The 15,573-nt window shown below is 37.3% G+C and overlaps 1 protein-coding gene across 8 annotated transcripts in view; it reads right to left on the minus strand.

The window, feature by feature from the left end:
• The window catches only part of Dock3 (dedicator of cytokinesis 3), a 150,544-nt gene that overhangs the window by 112,240 nt on the left and 22,731 nt on the right, over positions 1-15,573 (minus strand). For all 8 annotated transcript variants that reach the window (XR_016533464.1, XR_016533463.1, XM_090323337.1 and 5 more), the window contains exons 3-5: positions 8,260-8,300; positions 4,403-4,458; positions 3,310-3,406 (exon numbers count right to left, since the gene is read on the minus strand). Coding sequence is in view for 6 of the 8 variants with exons in the window: in XM_090323337.1 (XP_090179463.1) it covers positions 3,310-3,406; positions 4,403-4,458; positions 8,260-8,300 (194 nt within the window). In the remaining 2 variants the exon portion in view is untranslated. The remainder of the gene's footprint in view (positions 1-3,309; positions 3,407-4,402; positions 4,459-8,259; positions 8,301-15,573) is intronic.

Raw genomic sequence — 15,573 nt, forward strand, 5'->3', positions numbered from 1 at the left:
TAATTTCCTGTAGTGTGCCTAAAAAAATTCTTTCCAAGATTGTTTTCAACAATTCTAAAAGCTCTAACTAAAACTAAATCATTATTACAGACATTACAGATAATCCAAAACAGCCTGAATAATCTCATCTAATGAAGGAAATGTTCTAACTGCAAACTAGGCACAAGCACAGATCTCTAGTCTTCCAAGTCTCCTGTTGTATTGAGGTACGCAGACAGTCAGGTCTAACATCTCAATAGTATGTGTGTATGGGGTGCGTGGTGCTGGTCCTACGGTTTGAAATCAGGACCTCAGTGCTGTCTCTGAGCTTTGTTACTTCAAAGCTAGTGCTCTACCATCTCTACTTCTGGCTTTTTTGATAGTTAGTTGGAGATAAGAGTTTCATTGGCCTTTCCTGCCCAAACTGGCTTCAAACCATGATCGCAGATCTCAGCCTCCTGAGTAGCAAGGTTTACAGGTGTGAGCCACCAGTGCCTTGCTCAATACTATTATTTTTTCTTTTTTTTCCTTTTTGTCATGGGGCTTGAACTCTGGTTCTAGGCACTGTCCCTTAGCTCTTCAGCTAAAGGCTAGTGCTCTACCACTTTAAGCCACAGCGCCACTTCTGGTTTTCTGGTGGTTAATTCTCCAATTAAGAGATAAGAGTCTCATAGACTTTCATGCCCAATCTGGAAGGCTAGAATAGAATAAACTGGGCCAAAGCAATTCCATCAGACACTGAAGAGATATTGAGGCTAGGTGTAAAGGTTTTGGCTTGTATCTTATCTTACTGTTACAGTTTTACGGCAGTATGTGTATTATAAACATACACACATCATACAACCCATTTATAGCGTGAAAGGTTTGAGTTTCAATCTTCTACCTATCAGGTATCTCCAGCGTCATTTATTAAAGTGGCTGTGCTTTCTCCAATGTATACTTTTGGCATCTTTGTTAAGAATAAATTGGTTAGACATACATGGAGTTCACTGTAAGATTTCTAATGTAACTCATTGCTCAATGTATCTGTTTTTATGCCACTATTATGCTATCTCCATAGTTTATCTTGAAATCAGGTATTATGATGCCTCTAACTGTTCTTTCTCCTCAAGAAAGATTGCTTTGGCTTTGTGGGGCCCTTTTACCTTCACTGGGGTTAAGGAAAGCTCTGCCCTAATTTTATGAAGAATGCAATTTGTTATCTGATGAGGATCACAATGCATCTATCAATCACATTGCGAAGAGAATTTTAACTATTAATTTTTCCAAACCATGAAAGTGTTTGCTCTTTTATTTCTCTTTTCAATGTTTCACAAATTTTATTATGTAAGTCTTTCTCTGAATAAAATTGTTCCTAGGTGTTTTCTTGTTTTTGTTGTTATTCTATAGCTACTGTGAACGAATGGGGTTATTTCAATTATTTCTATTTCAACAATCTCATTGATATAAAAAATGCTGATTTTTATGTTGATTTTGTATTTAGCACCTTTATTCATGTATCAATTCTAATAATCACTGATGGAATCTTTAGCTTTTCCAAAATATAGAGTTGTAACATATACAATAAGAGATAATTTGTCTCTTCCCTATTTAAATGCCTTTCTTTTTTTTTTTTTTTTTGGTGCCAGTCCTAGGGCTTGAACTCAAGGCCTGAGAACTGTCCTTGGGCTTTTTCCTCAAGGCTAGCACTCTGCCACTTGAGCCACAACACTATTTCTGGCTTTTTCCCATGTATGTGGTACCGAGGAATTGAACCTGGGTCCTCGTGCATGCTAGGCAAGCACTCTACCACTAGGCCAAACTCTCAGCCCCTTGAATGCCTTTCATTTGTTTCTCTTGCCTAGTGTGGCTCTTTCATTAATACACTGTAAAATATAAGAATAACATTCTTTTGGGGGGTGGTCATGGGGCTTGAACTCAGGGCCTAGGCACCGTCCCTGAGCTTTTTTCTCAAGTCTAGTGCTGTACCACTTTGAGCCATGGGTCCACATCTGGTTTCTGGTTAATTGGAGATAACAGTTGCAGGGACTTTCCTGCCAGAGCTGCCTTATAACCATGCTCCTCAGATCTCTGCCTCCTGAGTAGCTATGACTACAGGCTTGAGCCACCAGTGCCTGGCTATAATATTCTTAGAGAAAACATTCTTGAGCTTTTTCCCATTCGGTACAGACTCAATCTTCTATATATGAATATCCATTTTTCTTAGTATCACTAGTTGAAGAAGCTGCCTTTTTATCAACATATGTTTTCGGTGCCTTTGTCCAAACTCAACTGACTAGCTAGGCACTGTGGCTCATGTCTGTAATCCCAGTGACTTGGGAAGTGTTGATCAAAAGGATCACAATCAACTCAGAGCAGTCTGGCTACAGATTGGGAAACCTCAAGTCAATCAATAAGTTGGATGTAGTGAAACATGACTGTAATTCTAGCAGCATAGGAAGCGTAAGTAGGAAGACTGCAGTCTAAGTTGGCTTGGGCAAAGAATGTACAGTTCTATCTAGAAAATAATTAAAAGTAAAAAGGGTTGGGAAGGCAAAGCTTAAGTGGTAGATGCCTGCTTAGCAAGTGCAAGGCGCTGAGTTAAAACTCCAATAACTACCAAGAAATATCCCATGACTATACCTGTGTGGGTCGGCTTCTGGATCTTCTAGTCTGTTGATCTCTATCTGATTTAATATCAATATTTTGTTATTATGACTGACAGAAAAAAATTACTGAAATCAATATGGTAGTACCAAAGACCTTTGACTAGAAAGCAATCCTGAGCAAAAAGTATAATGTGTGTGGGTCAGGAGTTTAGCCTAGTGGTAGAGTTCTTGCCTAGCATGTACGAAGACCTGGGTTCGATTCCTCAGTACCACATAGAGAAAAGCAGGAAATGGTGCTGTGGCTCAAATGATAGAGTGCTAACCTTGAGGAAAGCTTCCCAAGGACAGTGCCCAGGCCCTGAACTCAAGCCCCAGGACTGGCCCCCCCACAAAAAAAAGAAAGTATAATGTGTAAGGTAAACCCAGACCTATCCTATCACATAAATTTTGTCATCTGAGAATGTTATATAAACAAAATCATTGTATATGCAGCTCTATGAAATTGAATTTCTATGTAGCATGATACCCTTGACAAAAAATGCCAAGTAGCTTCAAGTATTAATAATTCTTTTGCTTCTTTGTAGCACTGCAGAATTCAGTCTACGATATTTCAGCTCATACTAAGGACATTCACTTGGAAAACTAAAAATATTCGTAAATTCCCAACTATAAAACAAACACAGGATAAATAAAATTCCTGATATAACTTAAATGATCTGTTAAGCTATTATCAATTACTTACCACATATAATTGTTTCCACAGACTGGCCCATTCTTGTAAAGTTGTTGTAACCTCAGTCACAATAGAATCTTCAAGTGGAACCACAGTTTCATATTGTCTAGAACCAGAGACACACAAATAACCAAATTATCTTTGATAAAACCCTACAATACTATAGGGTTTAAATGAAACTTTAAAGTTAGGAAATGTTACAGTGCAAAGCTGTCCTTCACAAAAAGAAGAGATAAAGGCTTTCTTAGAAAACCAAAAGTTCTGCATGACAAAATGTGCTATATGAAATTCTGAAAGCTAAAGATATAAGGACACTGATTAACATGAAAGTATAAAATGACTTTCTCAGACAAATAAAAACTAAGCAACTTCATTACTAGCAAATGTGCCTTGTAGAAACAAGACACTTTAAGTCAAATTGAAGGAATTCTAATTAGTAGCAAAAAAATATGAAAATATAAAAATCAGTGTTCAAATTTACAATGTAATAATTCAGAAAAATCTGTAACATTATAATGATGGTATATAAATCATAACACTAATATAAAAATTAAAAGATAAAATTACTGAAAATAAAGGTAATTAAAATAACTTGTTAATAAATACACAATAAGAAAGACATAAATTGTGGCACCAAAAACACAAAATGAAGCTTGCATATAACTCATTAGCAGAGTGCTTGTCTAGCAAGCACAAGGCTATGGGTTCAATCCCCAAGATCATATAATTTTTTTCTAAATCCATCAATTTCTACTTAGAAACAGAAGCTCTTACATTTCCTTACGTATGACATATAGAAAGATTACAAAATCATCTCTAGGCTGCTATTGTATCAATGACTACACTCAAAATAGTCCACATATACATATTTTAACATACTGTGCATATATAACTTTTTTTTCATATATAACTTTCTAATAGAATTCACAACTAGGGGTTACATCACAACGTACCATACTCAAGATTATATGTGATAAAAATGCCTATTTTCTATATAAAAACTTGTCAATAATATGTTTTATACCACAAACCAAAAAGACATACACAATTCTTCTGCAACCTGTAATAATTATAAATAAATTTAGCAAGGCCAATTACTTACCCCCTATTACTGACAATAGCCTTTTTCAAGTGGATATAATTTGCAGGAAATATCCCCTATAAAAGAGAAAAGATTTCTAGTTCAAAAAGGTAAAACTGTGATAAATATCTCATAGATAATAAAAGATCAATGGAATAATAGCAGACATCATAGACTATTTGACAGCCATTTGTCTGACAGCCATTAGCAAGGAACTGTCCGCAAACAACAACTAGCTGAATAACTCTCATGGTAGATCAGCTCTTTTGGACACTTTATAATCACCCTGAGGATTTTTCTAGCAGCTACAGAGGACAACTGCACCACAGCTGAAGACATGCTTCAGTCATAACCACACCAGATATTCTGTACTGGCTTCAAGTACTCTTTGGGTAAAACAGGCCTCAGAAGACTCTGCATGACCTTTCAGCTGTTTATACCCAGGCCACCAGTGGAGTCCCGGCCCATCAGTGGAGTAGGCAGGGGAGTATTTCCCCTGGTGGCCTAGTCAGTAGGCAGCCTGTGGTGCAAACAAGCCCTTCATTCATACGGATGCCATGCTGTGATTTGTTTGGTTAGTCCATTATATTTGGGGATACTTTGTTGTTTAGCAACATAAAACTAAAACAATTGTGTTTAAAATTTTAAAGGTAATTATCATTTATAGTCTCAAACTAATACTCAAATACTAGTACGGGCAGCAATATAGAGAGGTAGCATAGATCACAAATATTGCTAAGGTAAACAGTAAGCAGTATAACAAAATACAGCTTTCCACTCATTTCTAAGATATAATTTATTTAAATTCTAACTTTCTAGAAATTTAATAAGGATTTTAAAAATAAAATGCAAAGAGAAACTATTATAAAAGCACCTTGAGAGAAAAGCAACACCTGAAGTATGTTTCAGAATTAGAAAATAAAAGGAAACTAATCATCTGTGGGTAAAAGTTTTCAACTAAGGGAAGTTTGCCCCATAACATATTTGGCAATATCCAGGGCAGCTAGTTACCAGTATATAGTTATCCTGTATGCTGCTAATTGCTCCTACTACCAAAACATTGTCCAGCTCAAAATGTCATCCTATTAAGAACAAAAAAGCCTATGAGATTTATTTTTTATTTTATTTTTGGCGGGGCTGTTGTGGGGCTTGAACTCTAGGCCTGGGCACTATTCCTGAGCTTTTCAGCTGGAGGCTAGCATTCTAACCCTGAGCCACAATGCCACTTCCAGTTTTCTGGTGGTTAATTGGAGATAAGAGTCTCATGGTCAGTCTTTTGTGACCAGGCTGGCTTTGAACCACGATCCTTAGATCTCAGCCTCTGAGTAACTAGGATAACAGGCCTGAACCACCAGGGCCTGGTGACATCTTATTTTGTTTATATGTTTAGTCCCTGTATCTGTGTTCCTGCTGCCTTGAGTCTGGCTTTGTGTTGGTCTAGGAGGTGCCAGGGCATAGAGGATTATCTTTTTTTTTTTCTTTTTTGCCAGTCCTGGGCTTGAGCTCAGAGCCTGAGCACTGTCCTTGGACTTACTCAAGGCTAGAGCACCAGTTCTGGTTCTTTTCTATGTATGTGGTACCAAGGAATTGAACATGGGTCTTCGTGCATGCCAGGCAAACACTAGCCAAACTCCCAGCCCAGAGGACTATCTTGAAGGGCATCATACAGAGATGCAAAAACAAAAACAGAATACCACAGATTCTTCATTATTTGGAGCAACAGACATCTACCAAGTATTTCACCCAAAAACAACCAAATTCACATTCTTCTCAGCAGCCCCTGGAACATTCTCCAAAATACATCATATCATAATACACATACAGCAAATACAAGAGGATTGGCATATTTCTTTGCTTACTATGTGACCACAGTAGAAACAAACTAGTTCTTAACAACAAAACACACTGCACAAATCACTCAAACACATGGAGGCTGAATAATACACTACTGAATAACACCTGGGTCACAGAAGAAATTAGAACGTTCTTACAATTCAGTGAGAATGAAAATATTTCACAATGGAAACTCTGGAATACAGCAAAAGCAATGCTGTGGGGAATGTTTATAGCTCTAAGTGTACACATAAAACAGAAGCAACTCAAGTAAATATCCTCATGATGCAACTAAAACTGCTAAAAAACAAGAATAAATCAAATCTATAATTACTAGACAGAAAGAAATGGCAAAGATTACAGCATAAATCAATAAAAAGAAAAACTAAAAAAACCTATACATTAGAAGTCAATAAAACAAAAAGCTGTTTTCTGAAAAAAAAATTAATAAAATTGACAGCCCATTTGCGAGATTGATGAAAAAAAGAAGAGAGTCAAATCAATAAGATCAGAGATACCACAGGAACCATTACAACAAATATCCAAGAAATTTACATGATTAAGGGCGACTTTTAAAACCTATACTCACAAAAGAAGGAAAACCTAGCAGAAATGGGTGAATTTATAGAAAATACAAACTGTCTAAACTGAACCAAGAAGACATGAACCAGTTATAACAAGCCAATAGCATGAAACAAGACAGAGGAAGTAATCAAAAGTCTTCCCACAAGGAAAAGCCCAGGCCCCAAATAATGGCTAGAACTAGAACAAATCATGTTAAGTGAAGTAAGCCAAGCTCACAGAGATAAACAGCACATGTTCTCCCTGATATGTGGAAGTTAGATCTAAAACACACTAGGATATGATAATCTGTCATATCATACAGGATTCTAGATACTCGCACACAGTGAGACCAAAAGGGGATAGTCTTAGGAGAGAATCACAAAGGTCCAATATCCAAGGGCCTCCTCATGTGTATATAAAATATTATAAATACTGAGGCGGACTCCAAAGATATTGAAACAAAGGGCCTTTTTCTTATTTTTTTTCTTTTTCAGATGTTTCTGTATTCTTAACCTTATATATGGTATATTCACGTGCATATCTGTGGGAGGGTTAGGGAAAGGCACAAAACTCCAGGGGAAAGGGTAAAAAAGTACAACAATAGAGTGCACTGGGCATTGATGAAAATGAACTATGCAACTTGTGGGTGGGGATGGGAGTGAGGGAATGAGAGTGAATGAGGGAACAGAAAAAAGGAAATATACTTATCTGATACATGTAGATGCAACCCCACCGTAATTACTTCTATAATAATAAAGTAATTTTTAAAAGAATATTAAGATCAAGAGAGCTGGACGCTATGGCTCATGTTTATAATCCTAGCCACTTATGAAGCTGAGATATGATGATCACAATCACAGTTCATGCCACGTTAGGCAGACACATCCAAGAGACAAATCTCCAATTAATTAGTAAAAGGCTGGAAGTGAAGACATGGCTCAAATGGTAGAGTACCACCAGCCTTTAATAAAAAAGCTAAGCAAGAGCATGAAGTCCTAGTATCAGCATATAGAGAAACAAAAATCAACAAAGTAATATTCAAGTGAATATTTAGATTTTTTCCATTTTTGTATTTTAGAAACAAATTGATCTATTAATGTAATTCCACAGAATTCTCCCTATGAATGAGTCAACTTTCTATAAAACACTTGAAAGAAATAATACTTGAAAAGAAACATTCTCATAACCTGACTTATGAAACTGTAATCCCTCTGTATATCACCTTTATAATAACAAGAGGTTTTTTTAAAGCCTGAATAAGCTACTGCAAGACAAATTTTGTCCTTTCAGAAATGTACAATTGCACTTTGTTCTTTGAGAAAAACTGTTATGAGAAAGAGAAGAACCTGACAGTTTTAAAGAAAAACAACACTCTAGTCATACAAAATATTAAAATATGGGCCAATAACAACTGCTATTGTATCAAACAAACTGGACAGCTACTACATTAAAAAAAAAAGTCAAGATGAACGTTTCCTTACCTTTACATTTGGCTTTTTTGTTGAAACTCCTCTGTACCAACCTAAAACAAAGCATATAAACGGTATTAAAATCATGTTGTCATTTTCTACAAATGACAATAATACTTTTTTAACATCATATTTCAAATGACATGTAATAATACTTTTTTGTGTGTGCATCAATACTAGGATTTGTACTCAGGATCTTTCTTTTTTTTTTTTTTTGCCAGCCGTGGGGCTTCAATTCAGGGCGTAAGCACTGACCTTGGACTTTTCTCAAGGTCAGAGCTCTACCACTTGAGCCACAGCACCACTTCCAGCTTTTCTTCTATGTATGTAGTACTGAGGAATTGAATCCAGGCCTTCATGCATGCTAGACAAGCACTCTACCACTAGGCTGAACTCCTCAGTCAGGATCTTGAATTCTTTTTTTTTTTTTTTTTGCCCAGTCCTGGGCTTGAGCTCGGGGCCTGAGCACTGTCTTTGGACTTTCTCAAGGCTAGAGCTCTACGACTTGAGCCTCAGCAGCACTTCTGGCTTTTTTCTATGTATGTGGTACCGAGGAATTGAACCTGGGTCTTTGTACATGCTAGGCAAGCACTCTATCACTAGGCCAAACTCCCTGCCTGAGGATCTTGAATTCTTACTCAGCTTTTTTTGCCCCCAACTAGAGCTCTATTACTTGAGCCATGCATCCAGTCCAACATTTTACTGGTTAACTGGAGAGAGTCTCATAAACTCTTCTGCCCATACTCCAGGTCTCAACATGCTGAGTAGCTAAGATTACAGGCATGAGCCACCAGTTCTCAGCTCAACAGGAGAATAAATAAATAAATACAAAACTTTCATTTACATACAAACCGTGGCCTTATTAGGCCAACTGGTTCCTTTTCAGTTGATTTCGTATCCTGATACCTGACTGAATTTTAAAAATCAGATCTATAATGTCTTCAGGTGGAATCTTTAGAATTTTGTAAGTATAAATAGTATCATCTGTAAACAAGAATACTTTATCCCTTTGCATTTGTATGCTATTTCTCTTTCTTGTTTCATGTCTCTAGCTAACATTTGTAATACTAAGCTGAGTAAGACCAGTGAGGGTGAACAACTCTTTTGTTGCCAATCTTAAGAGAAAATGATTTCAACATGATATTGGCTGTGAGTTTGGCATACAGAGCTTTTATTTTATTACATTGAGATATAATCATTCTAATATAATATATTCAGAGCCAGAGCCTTTATCATGAAGGAATACTGAATTTTGTCAATACTCTTTTTGGCTTCTATTGAGATGACTATATTTTCATCTTTCAATCTGTTGATGTATTATTACCTTATTGATCTGCATTTGGTAAAATTTTGTATCCCTGGGATGAAATCAATTAATGTTCCTTCACTTGGGATGTTAAAATGAGACACTAGGGGGCTGGGAGTTTGGCCTTGCCTAGCAAGCACGAACCCTGGGTTTGATTCCTCAGTACCACATACACAGAAAAAAGCCAGAAGTTGTGCTGAGGCTCAAGTGGTAGAGCTCTAGCCTTGAGAAAGTCCAAGGGCAGTGCTCAGGCCCTGAGCTCAAGCCCAGGGACATTTGTATTTGAATGTAAACAGTATGGATTACCCTTACTAAAAATAATAAGCTCCCTAAAATAAACTGTGCATTATACAGTAAAGACAGAAAAGCCAATCACCTATATCTCTGAAATCTACATTAAAAATTAAATATCTGCATTCCAAACATACAATATTTGTAACTAAAGGGGGTTGAAAATTAAGGTAACAAGCCAGGTGCAGTGGCTCATGCCTGTAGTCCTAGCTACTCCGGAGGCTGAGATCTGGTTCAAAGCCAGCCCAGACACTAAAGTCTGTGAAGCTCTTAACCACCAGAAAACAGGAAGCCAGCCCAGGTACTATGAAATACAAATTACAAAGGAAATGTATTCTGAATCGTGAGTATAAACTTACGAAAGATTAGATAATGTGAAAGTGACAACTATTTTAATATGTAAGTAAAATGATAATGACCTAGCTGGGTACCAAGGTACATGGCTATAGTCTAACTACTTGGGTTGCACAGCCCAAAGGATCATAAGTTTAAAGACAGTGCTGATAAAGTTAATATTTTGTTCTGAAGGCGGAGGGCATGGCTCAAGTGATGGAGTGCTTATGACTGCCTAACATGCTTGACACCCTGGGTTCAATTCTCAAAATCACAAAAATTTTAAATGGTAATGACCTCCCCTTTTACCATGTTCTGTGCTGGATGCTTCGAAACCTGTAATTTCAATCACTGCTGCATATCACCTTAGTAAATATACATCATCCTTTAGATTATGAATCATTGCAAGTGAAACTATATGAGCTCAAAGAACCAAAATACCGCTACAATTGTATTAACAGAGACTAAAGAACAATGTAAACAGTATTAACCCAAAGAATGAAGTCTCTGTGTATATCAGGCCACACAACAATCAACAATCAGTAGCCCTTTACAAAGATTTCAAATGCAAAGCATTCAAGATCAAAAGTTCCAAATGCAGTTCAACAAAAAGTGCTCTTTGACAAGAATTTTCAAGGTTTTTAGTTCAATGGTGTAATATGTATTTTTCATTCACAAGAAGAAGAAAAAAATACACTTATTGACCCTCACCTAACAGCAGCATAGACAATCGACAGGTAGTAGGCAAACACAATAAAAAAGGTAAAGAAGACAGAGAACAGTTCCTCTTCTACCCTAAAACATGACTTAAAAGCTTTTTTAATTTAAAAATTGTTTTGTAAAGGACAGAATTAATTGTATGAGAACACACTAAAGACAAATTAAGTAACCAATTGTGAATGAGAGCCAAAAGCAAAACTGAAAACCTTTCAAAATTTCTTTCCCTTTGGCTTGAAAAAAATATATAGACCTCCAAAGCTCATTCTCATAAGAAGCAAGAAAAAAAGTAAATACTAGTAAAACTAAAAGGGTTGACGTTGAGAGTTACCTAGGTAATAGACTTCAAGGAAAACATCCCTAAACAAGTGAATTATAGTAAATAAAAATTTTTACATATGACCTCCACTCCTGAAACTACCAAATGTATAAACTGGTATGCATGGTGGGGGGGCTCCAAGAAACCCAGGAGAAAGCACCAGCTGCAGTGCTGGAGAGCAGAGAAGAACCACTTTATCTTCAGAAGGAAATGGCACTCTCCATGATTTTTCATCAGAAATTCAGCAGGCAAACAGTAATTATAACAAATCATTAAAATGCTAAGAGAGTGTCTATCAACCTAGAATTTCCTGCCTAGAGAAAAATAGCTTTCAAAAATAAAATGTGCAAAATGAAAGAATAAACTGCAAATCTGCACAACAAGGACTACAACTAACCAAATGCAGTGGCTCACCTACTAACTATACCAGAGGCAGAGATCTAGAGAATCATGGTTCAAGGCCAGGCCAAGCAAAAAGTTCAAAAGACTTCATCTCAACCTTTCAAGCTGGAGGTGGTAACACATGTTTGCCATTCAGCTACAAGAGAAGCATAAACAAGAGGCTACGCAGTCAAGGCCGATACTAGCCTAAATGTGTGACCCTATTTGAAAATGAGTTCTACAAGTTTGTTTCTACCGTTTTCTAGGAAATGTCCTCAAATTTATTTTGTAATTCCTTTGCCAGTACTGGGACTTGAACGCAAGTCCTCTTGCTCTCTTTTTGTTTTTTTCTCTAATGCCAGCACTCTACCACATGAGCCAAATCTCTGAGTCTGGCTTTTTGCTGGTTAATTGGAGATAAGAGTCTCACAAATTTTTCTGTCTTGGCTCCTTCTATCTGTCTCCTGAGTAGCTAGTATTACCTTATGTTCCGGTATGATCCTTCTATTCCTACTTTCTTTAGTGATTGTATTATTAAGGGATATTATATGTTCTCTAAGGCTTTTTTGATAACTATTAAGATGATTTTGATTCTTGTTCTTGATTCTAATAACAGGTTTTTGTAGAGAAGCAAATAATCAAAAAAAACCATAGAAAAAATTAAAAAATGAGTCTCTTATTAAAGACATGTTTCCAGTCATCTAAGGACAACAGCTAACATTACCAGCAGTGCAAAACCTTGATCAATCTCAAATAGCTTTCTTTTTCCAGCCAGTTCAGATATGTACTACCCAGAGAAGAGTAGTTCAGTCTGAAGAAACAGATTTCCTCTCAAGATGGCTTTTCCTGTTTTCCTTCTTAATATTCCTTTTATAACAAAAGGGTATTGCCTGTAGGCTGAACCTGCAGAAATTACACATGGCTATTCTGCTTCTCAGAACAGGCAGGGATAAACTGTAAGCCTTGCACTGGCAGGTGTTTAGTACCTTCCAATGTCTGTCTGTGGGACAGGAAAGCCCAGTACAAATGAAGTGACTAACTCAGTGGTGGCAGAACTCTGCCCCCATGTGCTCTGCCTCCCAGGTCTCCAACTTTCCAAAATCATCCCCACCCCTTACAATAATAAAGTGTCCCTAATCCTTCCTCATCCCTGGAGTTCTGCTAGCTAGCTTAATGGCTACTTCATGGCTAGCTAAGATTAAAAGGAAGTCATTTCTTACTCCAGTCCTCTGGGACTCTGGCCAGTTTGCTAAGTGAAGGAGCTCTCCATGGTTCTGACTCAAATTCCACCAACAGCAGATTAAGTGCACAGCCCTTGCTCTGGATTCCTAAAGCCACAGACTCACAGATAATCCTTTCCAAATGACTTACCACTGCTAGGCCACAGCCAAATGCCTGGAAAAAGACAGAACTTTGCCCATGCCTATATGCTATGTGGACTCCAATCCTCTGGCCTTCAATCCAGTGTTAGTTAGTTGTGAGTTTCTTTCTTTCTTTCATTCTTCCTGTATCACATGATTTCTGCCTAGTCCACTTACTAAGGCAACTAATGGGTTCTCTTAAGATCTGGCTCTCTGTCTCTCCCCCTTTCCCTACCTCCTACTCCATACTGCTCTCCAAATATCTGGGTTATTTTAATTCTGCGCTACAATGTATATTTTCTGAGGCTCTTGTGCTTTCTTTTATCCTAATCCCTGTCCCTTGAAGATTTACACACCACAGTGGGCACTCTGCCAGCTGGAGTAGACTTTCCCTCCTTCTGTTAGGCTTTCCTAATTTGCTTTTTGTTGTTGTTGCTGCTTTGGTTTATTTTTATTGGGGGTATGGTACTGTTTGCTACTGAAACGTCACAGCCTTTCCACTGTTATCTACCTCAGAGGGTAACTGCTCTCTAAATATTACCTGTTTATTCCCCAGAGACACTAGCAATCAGTGTGTCACCATCACCATCTCACTTTTTAAATTATTTTAATAAAAATTGTACAAATTTATGAGATATCATGTGATTTCATGTATATGCAATTATATATATGTAATTATGTATATATGTATATGTGCATATCTATGAAATATATGTATCTGAAGTATATATATATAGTGTGTGTGTGTGTAATCATCATATTATAGCTACTATTTCCATCTTTTTATCAAAACATCTCTGAGATTCCATCTTATCCCAGTTAGATTGGCCAACATTGGAAATTCAACAAATGTGACCAACAAATGTTGCCGGGGATGTGAGGAAAGGGTGTCCTATTGCACTGCTGGTGGGAATATAAACTAGTACAACTGGAAGGCAGTCTGGAGGGTCCTCAAAAACTAATATAGACCTCCCTATGACCCAGCCATTCCACTTCTAGGCATCTACCCTGAACATCACATGCCAGGATATGGTAAGGACGCCTGCACATCCATATTCACTGGGACACTATTCACAATAGCCAAGATATGGAAACAACCAGATGTCCCACAATAGATGATTGGATCCAAATCAGGTGGTACTTGGGACCAGGAGTTTGGCCTAGTGGTAGAGTGCTTGCCTAGTATGCACGAAGACTAGTGTTTGATTCCTCAGTATCACATACATAGAATAAAGGTGGAAGTGGTGCTATGGCTCAAGTCGTAGAGCTCTAGCCTAGAGAAAGTCCAAGGACAGAGCTCAGGCCCTGAGTTCAAGCACTATCACTGGCAAAAAAAGAAAAAATGTGGTACCTATATACAATGAAATTTTATGCAGCCATTAGAAAGAATTAAATAATGTCATTTGCAGAGAAATGGATGTAACTAGAACAAATCCTGTTAAGTGAGGTAAGCCGAACTCAGAGACAAATGGAGTATGTTCTTCCTGATATGTAGACATTAGATCTAAAACACACTAGGATATGACAAAGTATACAGGATTCTAAATACTCACATGCAGTAAGACCAAGAGGAGATAGTCTTAGGAGAGAATCACAAAGGTGCAATACCCAAGCGCCTCCTCATATGTACATAAGGTTAATATACATACTGAAACTAACTCCAAGATAAGGAAACAAATAACTTTTTCTAATTTTTTTTTTTTTTAGTTTTTAGATTTGGTAATTCTGTCTTCTTTACCTTACATATGGTATGCTCATATATCTTTGGGAGGGTGGGGAGAGGGAACAGAACTCAAAGGAAAAGGGTGAGAAAATGCAGCAGTGGAGCTCACTGGACATTGGTGTATGTGAACTACACAATTCATGGGTGGAGATGGGAGGGAGGGAATGGGAGAGAATGAGGGAACAGGAGACACTGTATGAAAAGAAATGCAGTCATTACTTGACTCATGCAATTGAAGCTCTGGTTTTTTTCTTTTTTGGCAGCTCTGAATTTGAACTCAGGACCTTGAACTTACTAGGCAAGCACTCTATATCACCTGATTCATTCCCCCAGTCATTTTTACTTTTGCTACCTTTTGAATAGGGTCTCCCTTTTTGTCCATGCCAAGCTAGATCATGATCCTCCTATTTATGCTTCCCTTTATATCACCATATCTAACCTTTTATTGGTTAAGATGGGGTCTTCATTAACTTTTTGTCCAGACTGGCCTTCTACTGCAAGTCTCCTGATTTCAGCTTCCTGAGTAGCTAGGATTAAAAATGTGAAGCTCTACATCTGGCTAAGATACTGATTTTTTTTCCCTCTTTTATTTTCTTTTTGTAGGAGTAGCCATTTTTAAAGAAGCATCCTCATTATCTTGTATCCTTGTTTGTCAGTTCATATTTAAGGGGACATAATCAAAGTTAGATAGAAGCACCAAATGCATGAGCATGAGTAGTTTATTCACCTTATGACTCACTAAACAGAGATCTGGCTGTATCATCTATTATGGAATCCCTGACAACAGAATGTCAAATGAAATATAATCAGGAGACAGAAACTATGTCAACAATTCAAACACATACAACAGCAACAACAACAGCAACAACAACAACAACAAAAATGAATGTAAAGA

The sequence above is a fragment of the Megascapheus bottae genome, chromosome 32, assembly GCF_031878675.1.
Source record: "Megascapheus bottae isolate mThoBot1 chromosome 32, mThoBot2.hap1, whole genome shotgun sequence".
Taxonomy (NCBI): Eukaryota; Metazoa; Chordata; class Mammalia; order Rodentia; family Geomyidae; genus Megascapheus; species Megascapheus bottae.